Genomic DNA, 23,967 nt, shown 5'->3' with positions numbered 1-23,967 from the left:
ATAGGTGATTACTGACCTAGGAACTTTCTGTAAGCCTAATGTATAACTCCTGGTTTGTATCACCTATCTACATGATAAAATCCGTTCTAATATTAGGACAGATTTATTCTTCCAGTCATGTCAAAACCTATTCTGACATGAGTGCACAATATCTCCTCCTAAATAAACAACTGAGGAATTAAGCAGATAATGTAGGAATCACATTCAATATATTTTAATTCAAAAAGATATTTATTTATTCTTTAATTCAAAAAGACATTTGGTTTCTACATTTAAATAGAAAATAGATAGAAAAAGATCACGCTGATCATCACACGAGCCCTTCAAGTCCCCACAAATAGGCTACATAAAAAATTGTAATTCCCACAAACTCATGTACGACTAAAAACAAAGACCCTTTTATATCCAAATTTAAAGTTTATAATTTCACACACATTGTCTTTTCTGATCCATCTGTGGAAAGTGTATAACAAGTCAGGCAATATATTTAGTGGAAAAAGAAATGTGGATTGAGGTTGTTAAGTTCCATCTGTCAAATGAAACATTTGGCACAAAATGAAAATTTTTAATGTAAATCAGGTTTATAGGCCAAGTATACTTGCATATACAAAGAATTTGGTCTCTGCAGGTAAAGCACACACTAACCCGGAGCAGTGAGCTGCCTTGCTACAGTGGCGCTCGGGGAGCAGTGAGAGGTTTTAGGTGCCTTGCTCAAGGACACTCCAGCCGTGGATGTGGGTATGGGAGAGCAGTGCTCAACCACTTCCCCCACCCACATTTTTCCTACTGGTTGGGGATCCCTTCGGTTTCAAGCCCAAAGCCCTAACCATTAGGCCACAGCTGCCCCTGACTGAGGAAAGCATTATCTCCTTGAGTCTGGCACCTTAAACCGCTCAGCTATCCTGACATCCTGACCACAAGGGCACATACATGAATGAATCATAAAGAAATAGACAGTATCCTTTCTAATGTTAATGTAAACATCTTAAATCACATGTAATTTTTACAAAAAATAAAAACAGTAAACCCTGGATTCTTTTTTTTTTTACTTCTTTGCTCCCACGTGGTGATATGTGATTAGGACTTGGAGAAGGCCGTCAACAATGAGCCTGCTACCACGAAGCAGAAGGCCAGCCCAAGAACCAGGAAGTTTTTTAAACCCTGCAGATAAAAGGACAGCATGGGATGAAGATCAAGAGACAACTTGAAACACTTTAAGCACTCAAATGTGCACATCTGATGGCTCAAACACAGTTCCACCCTCACCTTCACCTCCTTAAAAACCAGGACTCCCCACGCAGCTGCAATAAGACCTGGGACCTTTAAAAGGCATGAACACAATGTCACAACAAAGTACACTGGATACATACAGTAGTCTATGGACCTGTGGGAGTATTTTAACACCTTCCAGATGAAAACAGATAATTTTCAAAATAACATATAAAACGTTATACTATATATAAAACTCTGACATTCTCTCATGCCCACAAAGTCCATGAATCAGTGCATCAAATGTCAATTCTTACAGCAGGGGAAATACGTATTGAACACGTCAACATTGTTTTCAGGAGTATACTTCCAGTGAGGCTATTTAACTCAGATAATCCACCCATATAAAAAAATCCAAACATTAAAGTCCATAAGTAGAGGTCTGTGTAATAAAGTGGAATGACACAGGAAAAAAGTATTGAATGCGCCTACTGAAATTTCTTAAATAATTTGTGCAAAAGCCTAGCCTAGAAATCTAGACGCACCCTAGCGGCAGCAAATTACATTTGCTTCCAGGGCTAGTCTAGCAACTCTCCGTTGGCTTGTGAGCTCGAAAAATTCAACTTCTATCAGGCCAATCAAATCGTGTATAGAGTCGTTAGGCGGGCTTAACATATAAGTATAAGTATATATACTCTTTTGATCCCGTGAGGGAAATTTGGTCTCTGCATTTATCCCAATCCGTGAATTAGTGAAACACACTAAGCACACAGTGAACAATCAGTGAGGTGAAGCACACACTAATCCCGGCGTAGTGAGCTGCCTGCAACAACAGCGGCACTCGGGGAGCAGTGAGGGGTTAGGTGCCTTGCTCAAGGGCACTTCAGCTGTGCAGACTGGTCGGGCTTCAAACCGGCAACCCTCCAGCTACAAGTCCGAAGCGCTAACCAGTAGGCCACGGCTGCCCCGTGGCATAACGACTGATGGCAGAGTTGCAACGGTTTGGCTTGAATACCCTGCTACTTGAAAACAAAGAAGATGGATGTTGCTGTTGGCGAACAGTGTGACACGAGTTAAGCTTTTTTTAAGTTGGCAAAAGTTTGAACTAGCCCACTAGCTCCGCTGGTGGGAAAACGCATGGGACTCATATCGCTGTCCTATTGCGTGCAGAGGGAATTTGAAAGACAACCGATTATCCCGCCCCTCGGACTGAGCACTGCGAACGATGAGTGCCCAGACCCTACATTATATATATATATATATATATATATATATATATATATATATACTTTATTGATCCCCAGGGGAAATTCAAGGTCTCAGTAGCATACAGACAACACACACACATTCACTAACTGCAGAAAAAGTAATTAAAAGTATATAATATAAAAACACAACTAAGCAATAAGGACAGTAGAAGATAAAGAATATACTAAATATACTAAAATACAAATTATACTAACACTTAATCTAAATCAATTCTAAAAACAGTATCCACATAGTGGTGATTAATGAATCAAGAGGCGTTTGCAATGACTGAGGCAGGGACTGAGCCTGTGATTCTCTGTGCATAGTAAGGTAAGGTAAGGTGCTCTGTGTGAGTGAGTGTCACGGTGATGGTGCAATGGTGATAGTGGTCATATAGGATACAAGGATACAAGGAAGTTTATTGTCACATGCATATAAGTTACTGGAATTAAGAAATGCAGTGAAATTATGTCTGGTGTCAGCCTATTTGTGCATTTATGGGGGGGGGGTAAAAAGTGCAGTAGAAGAGGGGTTTATTAGATTAAGTGGCAAGGGCTGCATAAGAAAGGTGGGGGACGATTGGGATTGGGGGGGGCACCAACAAGGAGCACCCAAGAGCAACAGGGGCAAGGAAAACTCCCTTACCAAGGAAGAAACCTTGGGCAGATCCACGGCTCAAGGGGCTAACCCAACTGCCAGGGGTCTTGGTGTGGGTGTTGGGGGGATGACAGGGGAGATGGGATAGTGTGCTGTGTATGTGGGGAGAGGGCAGTGTGCAATATGTGTGTTTGTGACGAGTACATGGCGTCCTCATCAAGGCTAGGCAATCAAGGACATGGGTAGATAGATGGAGGAGAAATAATAAATAAAAAGTTCTATGGAGATGTGCAAAAGTTGGAGAAAGTCAGATATGTGTGTGTGTGTGTGTGTGTGTGTGTGTGTGTGTTTTGATGTGTGATGAAATAAGAAAATAAATAAAAGGTCTGTAGCATAGGGAGAGGGATGTAAAAGTGCTAAAAGTCATGTAGGTGTGTGTGTGTGTGGGGCGGGGGGTCATGAGTGCTGAGGAGTGAATGAGTGCAAAGTCAGTATAGTGTGAGTTCAGAGTTCGGATGGCCTGGGGATAAAAACTTCTCCTGAGTCTCTCAGTTCTGGCTTTGTGACTACATAGGCGTCTTCTTGATTTCAGCGGTAGGAATAATCCATTGTTAGGATGAGAAGAGTCCTTCAGAATCTTTTGGGCTCTTAGGAGTACTCTTCTGGAATAGATATCTTGTAGAGCAGGGAGTTGAGTTCTTATAGTATGTTCAGCTGAGCGCACTACTCTCTGCAGAGTACTACAATCTCTAACTGTGGAGTTCCCATACCAGGTGATGATGCTACCAGTTAGAACACTCTCAACCGCTGAAGTGTAGAAGGCCTTCATGATGGATGTAGAAACTTTGAATTTCTTTGAATTTCCTTACCGAAGGAAGTAGAGTCGTTGTCTGGACTTCTTCAGAACATATTGAGTGTTAACAGTCCATGTTAAGTCTTCAGTAATGTGGACACCAAGGTATTTAAAACTTGTGACTCTCTCTACAGGTTGCCCGCTGATCATTAGTGGGGTGTAACTGTAGTTCTGCTGCTGCCTTCTGTAATCCACTACAATTTCCTTGGTTTTATTGATATTCAGTGACAAGCTGTTAGATTGACACCACTGTGCCACCTCATCAACCTGATCCAAGTAGAGCTGTTCATTGTTGTTACTAATCAGGCCCAAGATCACTGTGTCATCTGCAAACTTGATGATGGAGGTATGACTACTGTTGGCTTTGCAGTCATGTGTGTAGATGTTGTACAGCAGTGGACTCAAAACACAGCCTTGGGGAGCACCAGTGCTGATGGTTAATGTGTCAGATGTCAGACCCCCCACTCTAACCACTTGTGAACGGTTGGTGAGAAAGTAAAATATCCAGTGACACAGGGTGGTGTTCAGTCCTAAGGCCTTCATCTTTGTGACCAAGATGAGAGGTACTATATCGTGTTGAATGCTGAACTAAAGTCAATGAACAGCATCCTCACATAATTCCCATTCCCCTCCTCCAGGTGAGTTTAGGTGGTGTGCGTGAGGTTTGAGATGGCATCCTCTCACGCGTCATGGTGATAGTGCAAATGAGTACAGTAAGTCCAACAGTGCAAGAATAAGTCTATCTATATATCACTGATTCTTGAGATAAGGGACAAAACATGTCCCCCATAAAAATGTTGCAATTTCCTTTAAAAAACAATACATTATTTCATTTAAAAAGGCTTTAAAAAAGTTGGATATGAAAGAATTGTGTATGTTTAGACTTTAAGTTTTGGCTATATTTATATTATTTCATAGTAATTTCATAAAATACCGGCACTGTACTATGAAAGCCCATGCAAATGAACTCGTCCTCCGCAGAGGTTACAGTATCAAACTGCAAAAATAAAGTGTTTTAAAATGCCCAAAGTGCACAAATATGATTATGAGGTTAATTGGATGGCTTAATAAAATATCACAAAATACTTAACGTGAACATTGCATTATTTTATACATTAACAACAGCCTTTCAAAATCTGTCCTCAATTTATGTCAACTCCGTCAGATATTTTTCAAATTCGAAATAAATCAGGCATATTTTGGTCAGCTTTAACCCTGAGGACCCCCTTTGACCTCTTTCTGTTGATGGATGCAGCAGTCCAACACATGGTCTCATAAGTGTTTTTAAAAAAATACATATTCAGCATTGAAAGTTGAAATCCCTGTGGTCACAGCTTTTATGTGTCAACACTGTCTTCAAAGTAGAGCTGAATTCAATCAAGAAGTTTGAAATAAAAGTTGGTAATTTGGTTTAGTTTAGTGGCAGCTGGCAACTGAGGAAAATCAAATGGCTACCATCTTCTACACATGATTAACATAAAAAAAAACATGTTGTTTTGTCAACCCCGTCAGACGTCAACTCTGTCAGATATTTTGTCTGACGGTGTTAACATGTAAGCTGACGGAGTGGAAAAGTGCTCCCAAATACTCATTAAGTAATGTATAACAACTACATAACATGATAATATGATCTAAGTATGCATGTTGATTGACTTAAAACATCTTAATATACCCAAATGCCAAATAACTTATAATAATAACTCATAAAAAGTATTGTTTTTATCTGTAATCTAGGCAGACAGGAGCAAAAACAAAGAAACAGTACCAAAGAAAAGGGGGAGAAAGAGTTAACAGTGACCCAGAAAGCAGAAGGGACAGTTAGAGAGTAAACAGCAGTTAGAAAAGGAGAGACAGAGATGGAAGGACAGGGTCCAAAACAAAAAAAGTAAAACAAGTAGGAGAATTAGGACCCAGAGCAAAAAGGCACCGCAATAAGTATTGGAGGAAAGCAAAGAAAAGGTCCAGAGCTATGCAGAATAGATGGCTAAATGAAATAGACACCCCACCAGAATGTCCTCTGGACCAGGCTGTTGAGGAGCCTACTTCAACCCAGCGTGCCCTTGCAGCTGAGAGAGAGAGAGGAAAAAACCAGGAAAAGACACGCAAGGGAGATAAAAGCATTGAAAGAAAAGGTTAAGAAATTAACAAAAGAGCAACACAAACTAAGAAAGCAGGAATGGCGGAAAAAGAAGGCTCAAATAGAAAAGTCAAATGTCAAACTAAAAGATAAAATGATTGTAGATTCTCCATGAACAGAAACAGAGAGGATGATAACGGGAAGCCAACATCGGAACCCCAACATTAGGAGATATCTTCTTTTCCAGAAGAGCTGAGAAGGAATTATACAACTCATGTGGCACAGAAACGAGCCGTTGAAAAATCAGGTCACAGACAACTGGCATTACACTGCAAAAACTGCTTATCTAATAAAATCTAACCAAGATTATTAATCTTATATCAAGATAAAAAAACAAGTTTGTATTGTTTTCAGTATAAAGAGACTTACCAGCGCTTTCTCATGAAATCATTTGACTTAATGTAAGAAAAGTTTGACTTTTTTTAAGACATCTCATCATGAAAACAAGCAGATTTGCCAGTGCATTGAGCAAATTTGTCCTAAAAACAAGCCAATTTGTCTGCCAGGGCGTTAAGTAAATTTGTCTTGATAAGACTCCTTAAAATAAGTCAAAGTCTTCTTAAATTAAGTCAAAATGACCTTTCAAGAGGTAAGTCTTTTCATACTATAAACAATACCAAATAGATTTTTTGATGTTATTATAAGATTAGATTTAATTTTTTGCAGTGTATCGGGCAAGGTTCTAAAGAAGTATCGGCTTCTCCATAGGCTTCGCCAGTTTGGTGTTAGCTACAGACAACTATCATGCTCTTGCAGTGATATTGAATTGCCAATGCTTTCCCCCAGCTACTCTTCGTATAAGAGACTGCTCAGAGGAGCAGCAGACTGATGCAAGGGCCAGGAAGAGCCGTCCATGTTGATAGAGGAGATGGAAGACGAGTTGGGAGAAGCAGGGGATTCGGTCGATGAAATGTATGATTTGGTGGATGAAATGGAAGAGGAGCCATTGAAAGATCCTGGGGGTGCTACTATTGATATAATTATCAACAGTATTGAGACAGGGGATTGGCTGGCAGTGGTGTATGATGATCACTGGTGGTTAGGAAAGTCCATTGATGTAGATATAGAACACCAAGATGTGAAAGTTGAGTTTTTGCATCGTCGTGGTCCTACTGCCAATTTTCACCCTAAATATGGGAGGAGGGTAGCCTAGAAATCTAGACGTACTCTAGCAGCAGCAAATGTAATTTGCAGCCAGGGTAGTCTAGCAACTCTCTGTTGGCTTGTGAGCTGGAAAAATCAAACTTTGATTAGGCCAATCATATTGTGTGTAGAGTCGGTGGGCGGGCTTAACATAATGATGACAGAGTTGTGACGGTTCCACGTGAATTCCCTGCTACTTGAAAACAAAAAAGATGGATGCTGTTGCTGGAAAACAGCGGTCTTTGAATCACGACTGGAGTTAAGCTTTTTTTTTAAAGTTGGCAAAAGTTTGATCAACTAGCCAACTAGCTCCACTGGTGGGAAAGCGCATGGGACTCATGAGATGTAGGCAGTGTTGGGAAGGATACTTTCAAAAAGTATTCTGTTACAGAATACAGAATAGATGCCCAAAAATGTATTTTGTAACGTATTCAATATGAGTAACGTATTCTGAATACTTGGATTACGTTTGCATTGATCTGCAATGCAGCCATCAAATCCTGCTTACTAAACAGGCCTATTCTGGTGTGTTCTTCTGTTCCAAATGGCTAAACCCTGCTGAAAAAAACAGCTAGAAACCAGCTTATGCTGGTAGCTGGTTTTAGCTGGTCTTTGCTGGTTTTCTTCCAGCTCTTGCTGGTCTTTGCTGGTGTAGCTGGTTGGGCCACCAGCTGGATATGCTGGTGTGACCATCTGAAGAAGCTGGTCATGCTGGTGTGACCAGCCTGTCTTGTGGGATACAGCTGGTGCAAGATGGTCATGCTGGTGACCAGCCTGTCAAGCTGGTCATGCTGGTTTGCTAGAATGACCAACATAAGCTGGCATGGCCAGTTAAACCAGCACTATAGACCAGCAACACCAGCTAAAATGACCAGCTTGAGGTGGTACGACAAGCAAAACCAGCTGAATTACCATCATAAGCTGGGAAAACCAGCTGAAGGTATGGTCTGACCTACTAGGTCTAGTAGGTCAACCATGTCAAAACTAGTCAAATATCTTTAATCAGTTTGATTCTCGATTAGTTTGTCAACACCGTCAATTGTGTGTCAACACCTTCAGTTGTGTGTCAACACCGTAAGATGGAGGTTTTTCATTTTTATAAAAAAATGTATATTTATTTTGTTCAATTGAGTGTGTTCATACATTAAAACACCAACTTATCTACATGCATCAGTGTCTTGTGTGCACAAAACCACTAATTGTATATATTAAAATTTTTAAAATAGTAAACTAAATTAAGGTAATTTAAAATGGCTTATTTCAAAACAATGTAAAATGATATTACAGCGAAAATCACATACACTAAACTACATTTCTAACTCTGTTACACCCCCCTCCCCTGAATGTCACCAAATTCAAGCAGCAACCAAATAGTACTTCCAAAGGCAAAGAGTACACTACTTTCAAACACTAGACAGAGGGTCACCAATTACAGGACAGCCAACCACAAAGGTATCCAATAAGGATGAAGTGGAAGAAGAGGTGTGCAAACTCTCACACAACCAACCACTGGCAGTAGGGTGCCTTATACACCCCACAAGACCATAAAGCCATAAACCATAAATTCCATAAATTCTCCACAAAGCTAATCAGAAAAGCTAGATAAATAATTATATATAATTAACTTTTATATTAGCATTATAGTTTGTAAATAAACATTTAACATTTAAATGATGTAAGAAATAACTGTTAATTAGTGCCAAAAAGACATTTAGTTAACTATTAACAAATATTAATACAATATTAGTTAATAGATTTGTTAAAACATTAACATACAGATTTTATGCAAACAACTAATATTTAATTAATTAATTAAAACTATTAACTTGTGCCAAATAGATATTTTAGTAACAATTAACAAATATTAACAAAGGGTTAGGTAATTACTAGTTTGCTATTTATTATGGCACCTTATTATGGAGTGTTACCAATGTTTCTTGTGTGACACCTTGGTAATGAAAAACCTTTTTATAGCCCATCAATATGTACTAACCCAGCTTATATTCATTTGCACAGGCAGGAGGGATAATTACTCTCTAACTACTTCCTTGCCTTTGTGTACTGCTTTTTCTTAGCGTGTTCAATACTTTTTCCCTGTGCCATTCCACTTTTTTACTGATAACTCTACTTATGGACATTAATATTTGGATTTTTTTTATATGTGTGAATTTAATACTAATGTCTGGTGCGAATAGCCTCACTGGAAGTATACTTACTGAAAACATTTTTGTTACTCATTCTCCCCCGCTGTACTGTATGTGTCTACTTAGCATGCAGGATCACTAAATCACACTGTTTGGGTCATTCACTTTTACAGTGTAATCAGGTTGTAGGTGCATCTGTGTCTGATAAGATGGTATTGTAGATTGATTACTGCATTCTGCCACGCAAGCTGTTACTCACCGCTGTGATAATAGGGAAGCTGATCACAGGACTCAGATAGTGATTAGCCAAAAACCAGCTGCATGTCGCTATTGCCCACATGACCCCTGAGGCAAACCCTGAAAGAGTGAACACAGTCTTACATCCTCTGGGCCTCTAAAAGGCCATCCATTCACACAACTGTTTGTGAAGAATGTTGCCAAAGCAAGTGTTAAAAATAACATGTTTATCTGGGGAGAAGATTAAAGGAACCATATGTAAGAAATGTATTTCAATTAATCATAAAATTCTTAAAAAATTAAGAAATCATGTTCATTTCAAATACTTATATCACTGATAGCAGGGGCGCCTGCAGGAATTAAGGCTATGGTACGCACCCCCCGGGCAAAAAAAAATTCACGCGTGGACAATATTTGTCCGTTTCCCGGTTTACATAGCATAGCGACATTCACATGCAATAATACAACAACAACGTCTTCAATGACCTATTCATTTGGACAACTTGATACAGCCATATACAGGCTAAAGTTACCTTTAGTTTTGTTCTAGCTTACCGTGACGTCTGGCTTTAAACAGCTGTCTAATGCAGTCTAACGTTCTGACAAGCAATTGCCTACCTTGTTCTTGCCCATCTGGAATAACTCCTAGCTTTGCTGCATCCATTCTTTCTGTTTTCGTTGTTTAAACTTGTGATATTCCATGATGAGTATTGAGTTAGTGAATTATCTCAACATTGTGTGCTGATAATATAGATAGCCGGGTAAAAGAAAACAAGTAGCCTAGTTGCGTGCCTGCGTGCGTATTCTCTCTCTCCTGCTCAAACAAAATGTGTGCGCGTTAATTTTGATAACGTGTTCACTAACTTCAATAGAAAATTGTAAATTGTAGCCTGATGGCATGCAGCTAATGGGATACTGTCCATAGTTGGGAAGGTATGGTGGGCCAAAACACACACACACAGGACATTTTCTCTTGTTGAGTAGCCTGATGGTACGCACAGTGCGTACGGACGTACACCTGCAGGCGCGCCTGACTGATAGCAGTAGTCCTGCCAGGATATTGTCATTTAAAAAGTGAAGTTGCAGCCCTCAACTGATGTTGATGTTGTGTTTTGTCATGTCATGTTGTGTTTTGGCCTGATGCGCCACCCTCCACCTATCTACTAATCACAAAGTCAGTAGTGTTTCAGCATTCCGGGTTGGCCACCTCGAGTCAGGGGGGAGGGGAGGGTATACAACGCTCTACAGTAATTTGAAAGTGATTGCAGTACCAGTTTTGGCCACAATCTTACATATGGTTCCTTTAAAAAAAAGAAAAATGTTCTCTCTGTCTCTTGTTTGTGACACACATGGGCATGGCTTGCCAATGTTTGGATGCTGTGCTGTTTCTTACACAGTAGTACTTGCTGATCCAAATAAAAAGCTTATGTGCGCGTGCAAACACATGTGTGTGTACCTGGTAGTATGGCTTTGGAGAACACTTTGGGTTTGTTCTTCATTGCTGCACAGTAGATGAGGAAGTAAACCGTGCTGGTGAGAAAGACCCCGCTAAACTGAGCAAAAACATAGTCCAGATCTAGAAGGGAACAAAACTGGGTGTTTATCACATAGGCTACACAGTACATCCTGACTAAAACAGTGTTATCTGATCTAGTTCTGCACGTCTTGCAGCTTAGACTTTTTCAAAGTGTCCTGAGAGCAGGTTGTCTTTACCAAATTTACTGGTTCCATGGAACTGACTGTCTGGATCGTCTGCATGGGCTTTCATGTACAGTACTGGGACAAAGGAAAAACCATATAGTGCACCTGCAAAAACAGCCATACAAGAGCCTCTATGTGTGAGAGACAGGAAGAGAATGAGAGAGAGAGAGAGAGAGAGAAAAAGAGATTAAACAACGTTTTACAAAAGGCTTCTGCAGAGTGTTCTGTCCTTTGGCATCATGTACTTTTGGTAACATGCATGCTAAGGATCAGCAGAAACTGTAGAGCATAATAAAATGGCTAGTAGAATCATTGGAGTTGATGTAATGTTTATGTGTCTGTGGTTTCTATGTCTTTAAATACTATGACGTGCAATGGCCACATGAATTTCCCCTTGTGGGATAATAAAGTTCACCTTGACCTTGATGACAATGATCAAGGCACTCTGATCATATGTCAGCACAGGCACTTGAACTTTTTAATAATCTTAGTGTAACCTGCGCGATTCAGCCCTGCACACGAACCCGCGAACAGCAGCACCTCAGATCGGGAGGCGAGCATGCTGACAGTTGAGCCAATAGCCCAGGCTAGCTAGCTTAGCTGTGCTTGTGGAACGTTGGTAAACCTCACTCCCCGACGCCTCAAGAGTGCTGCTGGCATGCGAGCCAGTAGCCTGGGCTATTGGCTCAACTGTCAGCATGCTCGCCTCCCGATCTGAGGTGCTGCTGTTCGCGGGTTTGTGTGCAGGGCTGAATCGCGCAGGTTACATTAGCTATTTTTTAATAATCTTAGCTATTTTTTAATAATCTTAGCTATTTCTTAATAATCTTAGCTATTTCTTTCCCTCTATGTTATGTTTCATGTGTTGACTGTTTTGGCTGTGGTGTCTGTCTTGACCACATGAATTCCCTCTTGTGGTATAATAAACCTTCACCTTGCCCTTGACCACAGGTTATAGATTCACAGGTTTACTTTGCATGATACCTTTCATTTTTATTTTACTTCATTTTTTAATTACTATGGTGCTTGGCTTCATGTGATGCAGGAAGTTAAAATATGAGTGTTGTACATACACAAGTCTTTTAGTATTTGGTCGGAGTCCATCCACCCATGAATCATCTGAAGCAGCCACATCATCAGGATTTACAGTCTATAAAGTAGAGCCATGCACACACAAACAAGACAACCAAGTGCTGAGGGTCTACAACATATTCCTTCAAGCCAGGTTAGCACCACACAAATGAGAACAGTTGCATGAGCTTGCATAAAATATGCTTGTGCTTACATGGATTGCACATTTCACAATTCAGCTTACACAAGTATCATATCAGACCAAGTACTCTATATTAGGCCTGTACGATTTGGAGAAAATATCTAATTGCGATTTTTCTGACAGATATTGCAATTGTGATTGCGATTTGTGATTTAATTTTTGAATGTCAATGAATTGATTCAGTTCAATATTCCAAATGTCTCTTTAAGTTGTGCCACTTCTGATTGGTGAGCATGCCTATTGCATGAAAAGGACAGCACTCCTGATTGACATTATCACTCCTGTACGCATTAAGCATACTCACCTATCAGAAGTGACACAACTTAAAAAGGCATTTGGAGTATTGGTCAAGGAGGATGACATGAATATAAAAATCACTGTGTGACTAACTGTGCACGATTATTTGTACCTTGTGCGATTAGATAATTGGTTTATATTGCGATTGCAATAATTGTGCAGCCCTACTCTATATCAGATCAAATGAAATGTAACCCAAGAAGCTACATACATATTTTTTGCAGGAGCTCAACTCCTTTATGGGACATACATTATCTATGAGTAAAGGCGTCTCCTCTGCTCTTCGACCACTCTGGACATCACTCTTCACAAAGAAAAACACAAGGGCACTGAAAACACAGACCCACAAATATATTTAGAACAATAACAAATTGTGTAACAACACATGAATAAGTATGAGATATGTGTATTCATGTCACAATCATGTTGTAGTTACCTAACTAAGCACAACGCAGCTCCACCGTAGTTTAATGCAGAGTTTCCTACCACTTCTGCTTTGATGCCAAACCAGCCAAACCTGTATACACACACAGATAATAATAATAATAATAATAATAACTAGATGTACCGCAGAGCGGTACAAAATATGACCACCGCCCAGTCCAGCACATTTTTTCCACAAAAATAAATCACGCTGAAAGGCCTATATGATTCTAACTGTCTCACTAAATTGCATTACACACACTCAATTCTCACTGGTATCTGCTAGACAACAAGTACCAAAACATGATTAGTTCATAGATTTCACATGTAAAATTCATTTTATACAACCCCGCCCCCCATCTTGCCTGTTCATAATTCTGAGAAATTCTTGAATTGTGTGCATGTGTGCGTGTACACGTTTATGTTTATGTGTGTGGGTGTGTGTGTGGGTGTGTGTGTGTGTGAGCGTGCTTGTGTGTTTGCCTGCGTATGTGTGTTTGTGCATGTGCATGCATGCGTGCATATGTCTACTGAGTATGTGTCATACGTTTGATTACTGTGAATGTATGTGTGTGCGTGTGTATCTGTTTATGCACATGTGTGCACATGGAATGGGTTAACATGACCCCTGGAGGCAAACATACGGAAAAAATTGGTCATCCTAGGCCTTACGGTTCTCGAGATATTCACAGAAAACTGTGTCTGCCCTACCCTCCTTTCGGGGGGTGCAGACCAGCGGGGGGGCTACAGATCAAAACAAACGAAAAACGATGGTTCCATGCTATCCATATGAGGTTACATGCCCACCAAGTTTCGTCTACACCGGTCTTTCAGTGTCCCGGGAATCCTTGACGGAAATTTGGACATGCGAAAAAAAAAAAAAAAAAAATCTGACTAAACCTATATGACCTTGCTGCGCGGCGGTCATAATAATAATAATAATAATAATAATAAGCTTTATTTGTATAGCACCTTTCATACACAGAATTCAGCTCAACGTGCTTTACATTTTGAGGATTAAACACAATAATAAATTTTAAAAAATAATATGTAAAAAAGTAATAATATAAACAAAGAAACAAAACGATAAATAAAACATCAGATATTTAGAATTAAAGGAACCATATGTAAGATTGTGGCCAAAACTGGTACTGCAATCACTTTCAAAATACTGAAGAGCGGTGTATCCCCTCCCCCCTGACTCGAGGTTGCACACACGGATGGCGAAACATACTGACTTCGTGATTAGTAGATAGGTGGAGGGTGGCACATCAGGCCAAAACACAACATGACATGACAAAACACAACATCAACAACAGTTGAGGGCTGCAACTTCACTTTTTAAATGACAATATCCTGGCTGGACTACTGTTGTCAGTGATATAAGTATTTGAAATGAACATGATTTCTTAATGTCTAGTGACATATCAGGGCCATTTTATGATTAATTGAAATATTTTTCTTACATACGGTTCCTTTAAGTAAACATTAGAATTCACAAGATGGTAAAGAGATAGATACAACACATACAATACAATTAATGCAGTGAAAATAGGAAGACCCTGTAAAATAGCAGCAGTAGAATGTAAAATAATGTGAATAAATAGGCTACACGATAAAAGTGTGTTAACTAAAAGCTCTCATGTACAGGTATGTTTTCAGGTCTTTTTTAAAAGATGTTTACAGAATTTGCCTGTTTGATGTACAGAGGCAAGGTATTCCATAGCTTCGGTGCATAATGGATAAAAGCAGCTTCTCCACTTTGCTTGTGGAGCACTTTGGGCACAATTAAAAGATTAGCATGGGAAGATAAGGTTCCTTTGTGGTTGGTAAGTTGTGATCCAAGTTCCCAAGATTACTAAGAGAACGGTGTCTCGCTTTGATTTTGGTCCAACCTCTGTTTGATTGTCATTTAGCTTTAAAAATTTGTAGCAACAGTAGCAGCAGACGTTTTCTTCGCACACACAAACTCAGTCTCTCTCTCTCACTCACACTCACACACACACACACACACACACCTTGAACTGGCCCAGCCCATAAGCAGGTTGAAGGAGTTCCAGATGAGAATTCCCATCCCTAGACCAACTGTCTTCACTATGGGCACCACTGTTATATTTCCTGAAATGGAAATGTTCATCAAGACAGCTGACTATCACCACTAAAGAGGCTGATTTAGTTGACCATGATAAGTGTTTGATATATGAAGGGTTCAGATGCAAAAGCCTCTAAATGCGTCAAAAATTAGATAAAGATGGTGAGTGGATGCTCCACACATAGTAGGCTATACGCTAATCAAATAATTTATTTTCAAAACCCACTAAATACCACTCTCTTCCTGGTCTGAAATATTGATTTATAGGCAAAAACCTATAGGAGCCTGATTTTAAATGCTCATTTAAAATAAAAGTGGTCAGACGGATTTAGAGGGTTTTGCATCTGAACTCTTATATATATATATATATATATGATGTCACTAACTGCTTCATAAAAGTAATAAAAATACAGACTGCATGAGACCCACAATAGGCCTACATTTTAAATCACAAAAAAAACATTTGCACTACTATTTGTAATAACATTTACAATACTTTCATTTCATTACACATAACCATAAATATATTAGAATATCATATTACACTGGAAAATTTCAACGGTCCAAACAATATAAACAGTCAACATTTTTACCTGTGGCCCAGATAACTCCTCCTAGCATTGCCAGGGGCCGGAATTGGGGGCAGTTTAGTATTAAATTTGCGACCAGACCCACCAGCCATATAGAACCACACAGGACCCACTGAAAAAACATTCCTATCATACAGAGAGAGAGAGAGAGAGAGAGAGAGAGAGAGAGAGAGAGAGAGAGAGACTATGCTATTATTTATGCACAACAATGTGAGAAAAAACAACCCAAAGAAGATGAGAAAAGCTACCATCGCCAGTGTCTATCTTCTTCACAGGGACGAAGTTGCTCCCGTAAAACACCACGGCCACAGCGCACGAGATGAAACCGTAGGCCAATTCTGTGGCATCTGTGCCATTAGTGGTCATATTCCCAAGTAGGGAATATGACAGCTCGGCAGCAGGTAGCTGCTGCTCCTCTGGGTGTCCATCTTTGAAACGACAGTAATGAACTCGTCAATAACAAAGTAATCTAATAACACAATATTCAAGCATGCGGATTTCTATACAAAATAATGTAAAATAAAATATATCAACCCTACCTCTGTGTGTTTGATCAGCTGCGAATGCCATGCACAGCACAGTGGACAGAGCAAGGAGAACCGCGCAACGATCCATCGCTGTTTAGGCAGTGGGGCAGGCAGGCATGCAGTAGTGGGTTATCAAGAACTGACAGGATACTCCGTCGTTAGGCTACTTTTCCCTACCAAACATTTCCGTATTCTATAGGCTACGGCTTCCTTGCACCTCTCTAAGGTCCCCATTCAGCACCTAGCCTAGCCTACAATGTGGGAGGGTAGAAAACATAGACAACAAAAGAAAACCCAACTCCACACTTCCGTGTTGATCACATCAGCTGACATGAAGTCACATGATAGTGGAAGGTAGGCAAATCAAGAGTGGGGCACAAAAGGTCAGTGAATCTCCTGACATGAGTCACTCGAACAGCACATATCACTATAGGCTACTTGCTCATTTTAATATGTCCTAACTTTTAAATTCTTCAGGATAATTTAACTTTGTAAACACCAAGCGGAGCCAGAGCGTGACTTCTGACCACCAGCTTATGACTTCTGACCACCTTACTCATGACTTCTGACCACCTTACTCATCCTCTAACCTCATACATCTGGAGGCACAGTGGCTGGAATGTGGAATTACTGTCAATGGGCTGTTAAGCGAACAAGAGCTTCCTTCCTGAAATGAGATGGGTTTGTCTTAAAATGAAGCAACTGACAGATGTATAATTAATGATGAACTAGTAAAGCAGAAGAAAAAATGTCACTGCACGGCAGCTTAGCTTTACACTCATGTGTTGTGTGTATGTGTGTGTGTGTGTGTGTATGTGTGTGTGTGTGTGCGTGTGCCCCCCCCCCCCCTCCCCATTTGATCACAGCATGCAAGCACAGAATGTGACAGTCTCCAGCCTTAGCAGAGCTATGCATGTTTAATATTTAAGGCATATGAATCAAGTGTTCAATATTTCAGTTCATTTTGATCTCATGATTTTGCAGGAGATGCAGGATGTTGAGGATGTTGTACTGGTCTTTGTGCAGCTCGTTGATCTGAGTATTGTACACACACACACACGAACACACATATGCACACAAACACAACTAAACAAGACACAGGTAGCCTACAGTAGGTTAATTCCCCCCATGATGAATTCATCTAATCTGTAACCCTGAATGTAATGCCTGATGGTGATGTTGAATGTAGTGTCTGTCTACACCTCTGGTAGGCGCTGTTACATCAAGAGTTCTATGGTATTAGTGTATTAGTGATTCATTTTAGCAGTGAGCCTCAGTTTTCAGTCCATGAATCAGTCTCCTTTCCTCCTCCCTCACACAAAGATTAGTTAAGAGCTCAGCCCAGCACTGAGCTGGGCAAAGAGCCAGAGCAGGCTTTTATTGGTTGATCAAAGCCAAAGTCAGGTATGATTGGATGACTTGAACTAGATTAAGCCATTATTGGTTGATTAAAGCCAATGCGGAGGTGATGCGGAGGTGAGCGCAGTGTGTGGTGGAAGAGGACTGCTGAGCTACAGCTGACAGAGCAGTCTGTCCACACACACACACACACACAGTGCTGATGTCAGGATAATTCACTCTACACACTGGCAGTTAATCAGGTGGCCTTACCACTCATTTGTGTGTCTTAGTACAGAGCCTAACACAAGCTATTGAATGCTGGGTAATTGGCTATATTTCTGCAACGTCAGTATGAATATTACAATATCAATACCACAGCCTAAAACATGTTTCAGGACCCTTACAAACATAAGTGCAGGTGTTTCACTCAATGTAAGTATATATATATATATATATATGTTTTTAATGCTTCACATGTGTAACTGCAGATAACCAATCAGGGTTTCAAAGGACGTTCCATACTTTATTCTCTTAAAGAACAAACAGAATTTGTCTAGCAGCAATCTTATCATGTGATCCTAGAATAGTCATGGTTTAATTTCAGTGAGTGGTACCTCATCAGTCAAAATGACATACAGCATTCTGTCATTAATACAGCTTTGCTACATGTATAGTTTTCACCACATCCTGTGTTTTGATCACATGGAACCATTTTCCTTGACTTTAAATAACCTATGGTGGACTTTGTAAGATTTGGTGTGAATTTGTGACTGACTGACTGACATAAGAACTCTGGGAAATTATACTGTTGCACAATGTTGTTGTTTGTGTATGTGTTATATTATGTGACTGTCTGAAGAATCCATTATGGACTCTAATCTCTTGTATTGTTTTGTGATACTTGTGTTTGGTGCAGTCGGTCCAATATTAAATGTTGCATTTGTTCAATTTATTTATGCCTAACTTACTGTGGCTGCGACATGAGCGGTGTGAATATTCTGTCGTACGCTGCTCTGCTCTTAGTACCTCTTTAATGCATTTTCTGTGTGGAAGACCAACCATGAAAAAGCTAGCCCTGTAAATTAATGATTAGCTTTTTCAGTTTTAGAGTATGCAGCCGTCTCCTCTCTCCAGCACTGATTTGTCTGATCGCTCCAAAGCCTCGCCTCCGTTTTCTCTCCTCTCCCCTGCCCCGGTCTCATCTGCTCCATAACATCGGCAGCCGTGTTTGTCTGCTCAGGGGGAAGCACAGCTGCTCCAGCACTCTGAAAATGGTTGCAAACAGGGGCCATGTGACTATGTGTATCTCAAAATAAATACACTATACAGTATGTGTTTGTATAGACTGCATAGCTGGTGTTTGTGTGTAGACTGGGAACTGTATGTATTACAGAGGTGAATTGTGAGCACAAAGCACCCTCCCCCCCCCCCACACCCCCAAGATACATGCATGGGTCTAGGAGCATGGATGGAGAAGAGGAGAACAAAGCCAACAGGCAAGATTGAGACCCAAGGGCCTTTATTTAAAAAGAGTCGGAAAAAAATAAAATAAAGCAGTCCGTCCAACATTCCATTACAAAAATCAGCAGTATCTCACTAACTCACGGCTATCCCTCCGACATAACTCTCTGAAACCAAATGCATTTGTGTATGTGCAGGTATGTGGATGAGTGTGTTTGTCTTTGTGTGTGGTTGTGTGTGTGTTTGAGAGTGCATGGTTATGTATTTGTTAGAGTGCTGGTTTCCGTCCTGGTCAGTCACACTTTTAATAGGACTGCATCATTTCTCTCTGAGTAGGGTTTTAGCACGGTCCAGCTCACGCAGATGTTTGAATGTGTGTTTAACTGACCTCAGTTATTCACATATTTATATACAATACATATACATACAAAACTAATGTACAGGACGTCAGATACACGGCATGGCATAGAAAAAGGTGATTTTCATATACTGTAGTTAATCAATATAATAATCAATGTATTTATCTGTAACATTAAGTTGTCTTTTCTCATATTTTGAAATTAAACACTAAGCATTTAACATGAGTGGCATCCGCTCATTGAACAAAGCAAAAAAGAAAAGAAAAAGATTAAAAATTTCATGCGTTTCAAACTACAGATCTGCATATCAGAGTCCGACAACACAACACTGCGTTAAAGAAACGCACCCTGTACACACAGATACACACACACACACACACACGTCAATAGCAATCGTTTAGTATGTCTGTACATGTGTTGTCATGCGGATGTGGAAAAAATGTGAAAGTGTATGTGTGCGTATTTGTATACCGGTGTATATATATATATATATATATATATATATATATGTGCGTTCATGCGTGATGTGAGAGTGTGTCTGTGTGTGTGTGTGTGTGTGTGTATGGCCACTCAGACATACAGTCACTCACATGGTGTATAGCTCTATACTGTTCAGACACCTGCAGGTTTTGGCACTCTGTGATTTGGCATAATTCTGTCTCTCTGGATATTAAACATTGATTTCTATATTTATTATATTTATAGAAGTCTATTTTTTTACATTATTAATTTTATTGTAGAACCTACATGGCCACTTGCATTTGTTATGTGTAAACATGTGTAAGTATTTTAATATCTATTAAATGTTTAAATCTATAAAACTACTGCCGGCATCATTGATGGGCAAACATAACAAGATCCAAGAAAACATTGACACAAAATAAAAACAGGAAAATAGAACAAAAAAAGTTTCTTGTACACGTCAAGCATTGTTTTGATCACATTAACATCATATAAACCAAATATATACATGATGTCGTCTTCATATAATAACAGTAATAAATGATACTACTAAAACATTTCACCTACAGTACATCTGTATGAACCATTTTGACTTTTTTTTAAACACATTAAGACTGTAAGCCTTCTCAATGCAGATACTTTTTCAACAAAATGGAAGCAGTTCATTGAAAAGCTTTTTTTGAAAATATTTTTTAAATATGCTATTTTTATGTTGGAATATCCGAGTGTTATTTGAAAAAGTCATAATTGAATGCAGATGGTGCAAAAGTGTGCTTGTGTCATTCTGATTCTGAAACTCTCCATGGGTCGCTATGGAAAGAGGCATATCATTTTGAGATTCAGTGCAGGCAAATGATGATGTCAGCAATCTCAAAGGTGTCTGATAAAAATGAAGGGAACTTTGTGTGTGTCTTTGCGTATTTAAGTGTGTGTGAGAGTATGTGTGTATGTGTGAGTGCGTGCAAGTGAGTGAAAGTGTATGTACAATGTGTGGTTCCAGAGTGTATGGGTAGCTGGGTGTGTGTATAACTTTGAATGAGAATGGTGTCTGCATTGTGTGAGAGTTTATGTACAATATTGTATTTGTATTGCATGTGTGTGGGTGTGTATGTGATTTTTGAGTGTGTGTGTGTGTGTGTGTGTGTGTGTGTAAGGCACTCAGGACAGGTCACTCATGCTGAGCGTCATTCCCATGCCAGGCCGTATGTAAGGGACGCTGTGGACGGCTTTGGGGAAATCCGGCGTCAGCACTCTTCCATTCTCCCCCATACTGCCGGTGATTGACAGCCTGGCTTTACTCCGCATCGCATCTGTAAAGGTCATCTGCACAAACATATACACACGCACAAACAGACAAACAAACAAACAAACACACACACCACACAGGAGTTATAAACTGTTTTTATAATTAGAGGGTTAGGTATGTAAACATTTAATTTGTATGTATGAAAAGATACTTCCATAATCAAATATCAAAATCTTTACATTTGTATAAAACATTTTGCTATAATGTATGAGACCACTGGATATTTTGGTGCATGTCTGTGTGTGTGTATGACTGAAAATGCACAAGCAAATGGCACAAAATGTATGACTGTCAAGCATTCAACGTTTTCACTAAATGGGATGAGGCTATTCAGAGCAAGTAGCTACTGGACGCTGTCTTGATTTACAGCAAAAGCATTTAGCGGACTACAGCAAGCAGAAATGAGGCCACGGGTCAACACATACACTCTCACACACTATCACAGATACACATGGCGAGATCTTTAACACAGTCGGGTCTTAAAATTTGCCGATCACACACACACACGCACACAGACCAAGACACACACACACACACACGCACACACACACCAAGACACACACGCACACACACCAAGACACACACACGCACACACCAAGACACACAAACACACATACACACACATCCAGACACACACACACCAAGACACACATGCACGCACACACACCAAGACACACATGCACGCACACACACCAAGACACACATGCATTCACACACGCCAAGACACACACACACACACACACACACACACACACACCAAGACACACACACACACACACCAAGACACAAACACGCACACACACACACCAAGACACACACACACACGCACACATCAAGACACGCACGCACACACACACACGCACACACACCAAAACACACACGCACACACACACACACATACACACACACACACACCAAGACACACACACACACATGCACACACATCCAGACACACACACACCAAGACACACATGCACGCACACACACCAAGACACACATGCACGCACACACACCAAGACACACATGCATTCACACACGCCAAGACACACACACACACACACACACACACACACACACACACCAAGACACACACACACACACACCAAGACACAAACACGCACACACACACACCAAGACACACACACACACGCACACATCAAGACACGCACGCACACACACACACGCACACACACCAAAACACACACGCACACACACACACACATACACACACACACACACCAAGACACACACACACACACATCTCTCCATTCAGACTTCCACTCATCCTCCCACTCTATCCCCCTGTCCACCCCAGTTCCTCTGGACGGCATGTGGCGAATGAGTCCTGCGTCTGATGGTCCAGACGTCATGAATGGAGTAATGTGGCTGAGAGCGGCTAGGGGCAGAGCCACAGACAGAGAGGGCTTGGCCAGAGAGCTGCTGCAGCCCCATGTTTGCACCAGGCTAGTGAGGTTACCTCCGTTAGCTAAATATGGAGTTATATTCTGCTGTGTGAAGCCTGTGACCCAACACACCTCTCAAAATAACAAATTGTTGATCATGGTGCCCAGACAAACATTTGCTTGTCTAAAATTTGGTGTTTGGAGCATTTTGGGAATCACTAAGCCAAAATTAGTCAGCATCAAGACACTACTAATTACAGTAAACCCTTGTCTTGTCTTAAGATTATATTTTGGTGCCCAGTATATACTTTCCTCATTCATATTCAAAATGAATGAATTGTTCCGAGTTGTACATATCATGATGGCTATCTTAAGCTATGTTTAAAAATATGCCTAGATAAGGCACTTGTTCCAGGATACCCATTGGCACACTTTAACATGGCGCAGAGATGGAGCTGGTGTTACTGCCCTGCCTCAACCCTCCCTCTGTGGCTCTGCTTGTTTGGGAGTGCAGGGTCTCGACGGCCTTCTCCTACCGCCTCTAGATCTTAACACTCTCCATCCCATACACGTTGTACCCTTCCTTATAAGTGGCAAAATTCTGAGAATTCTGCGAGGAAGTGGCGTGCAGGCTGTCACTCTTGGCCACCTTCAGTCTCTTGGCCTCGGCGCGCGACTTGTAGCAGAACTCCACCAGGGCCACCAGCATGGCCAGGCCCAGGCCGCCGACTAGGATGTAGAACACCCCCGCCACGTTACTCAGGCTCAGGGCGCTGGTCTTCTCCTGCAGGGTGCACGCACACACACACACACACGCACGCGTGCACACAGGGGTGCGCACGCACGCACACACACACATACACACACACACACACACACACACACACACGCATAGTATTAGTATATGAGTTTTTAGAGGGGAAAGAAATGGCATAATTCTAAACATTCGGTCTTGTCGTTTGTCTTAACAGTACACACAACACAAGTTTAACAAACACAAAAGCTAGTGTGTGAAATAGGGTATATGGGTGTGACATTTACTATGGACTACAGAACTATTGCATTTCAATATTCTCTGTGAAACATACTGTACACCAAGAATATTCAACACTTGCTTTAAGTTCTTTGTGTATTTGAGACAGAAACAAAGAAAAACAACATAAC

The 23,967-nt window shown here is 40.5% G+C and overlaps 2 protein-coding genes across 4 annotated transcripts in view; both read right to left on the bottom strand.

Moving 5' to 3' along the window:
- Nucleotides 1-212: 212 nt before the first annotated feature.
- Nucleotides 213-16,781, bottom strand: tmem144a (transmembrane protein 144a). Its single transcript, XM_076294693.1, has 12 exons — nucleotides 16,484-16,781; nucleotides 16,193-16,372; nucleotides 15,948-16,070; nucleotides 15,281-15,380; nucleotides 13,276-13,356; nucleotides 13,090-13,168; nucleotides 12,343-12,419; nucleotides 11,282-11,400; nucleotides 11,025-11,144; nucleotides 9,591-9,688; nucleotides 1,267-1,320; nucleotides 213-1,161 (listed from the first exon to the last, which is right to left on the bottom strand). Exons 1-12 carry the CDS (start codon nucleotides 16,557-16,559, stop codon nucleotides 1,078-1,080), a joined length of 1,191 nt encoding a protein of 396 aa, XP_076150808.1. The 5' UTR covers nucleotides 16,560-16,781; the 3' UTR covers nucleotides 213-1,077.
- Nucleotides 16,782-21,252: 4,471 nt separating this feature from the next.
- The window catches only part of gria2a (glutamate receptor, ionotropic, AMPA 2a), an 18,379-nt gene continuing 15,664 nt past the window's right edge, over nucleotides 21,253-23,967 (bottom strand). For 2 of the 3 annotated variants that reach the window (XM_076295960.1, XM_076295961.1), the window contains exons 15-16: nucleotides 23,453-23,587; nucleotides 21,253-21,417 (exon numbers count right to left, since the gene is read on the bottom strand). In XM_076295960.1, coding sequence (XP_076152075.1) covers nucleotides 21,253-21,417; nucleotides 23,453-23,587 — 300 coding nt within the window. Of the gene's footprint in view, nucleotides 21,418-23,374; nucleotides 23,588-23,967 lie in introns of all 3 variants that reach the window. The other variant, XM_076295959.1, reaches the window with a different exon arrangement.

Source organism: Alosa pseudoharengus, unplaced genomic scaffold (assembly GCF_046254945.1).
Source record: "Alosa pseudoharengus isolate Yale_2024_CS ecotype anadromous, Long Island Sound unplaced genomic scaffold, YU_APseudo_1.1 YU_APseudo_1.1_scf_2, whole genome shotgun sequence".
NCBI lineage: Eukaryota > Metazoa > Chordata > Actinopteri > Clupeiformes > Clupeidae > Alosa > Alosa pseudoharengus.
This window is presented reverse-complemented; position numbering and strand designations above follow the sequence as displayed.

Excerpts from the sequence above, each read along its gene's own strand:
- tmem144a (XM_076294693.1), bottom strand. The coding sequence starts at position 16,559 with ATGGATCGTTGCGCGGTTCTCCTTGCTCTGTCCACTGTGCTGTGCATG. Across the intron at positions 13,169-13,275 it reads GCTGCGTTGTGCTTAGTTAG|TGCCCTTGTGTTTTTCTTTG; the intron begins GTAACTACAACA and ends CTGTGTTTTCAG. Across the intron at positions 12,420-13,089 it reads CGCCTTTACTCATAGATAAT|ACTGTAAATCCTGATGATGT; the intron begins GTATGTCCCATA and ends TCTACTTTATAG.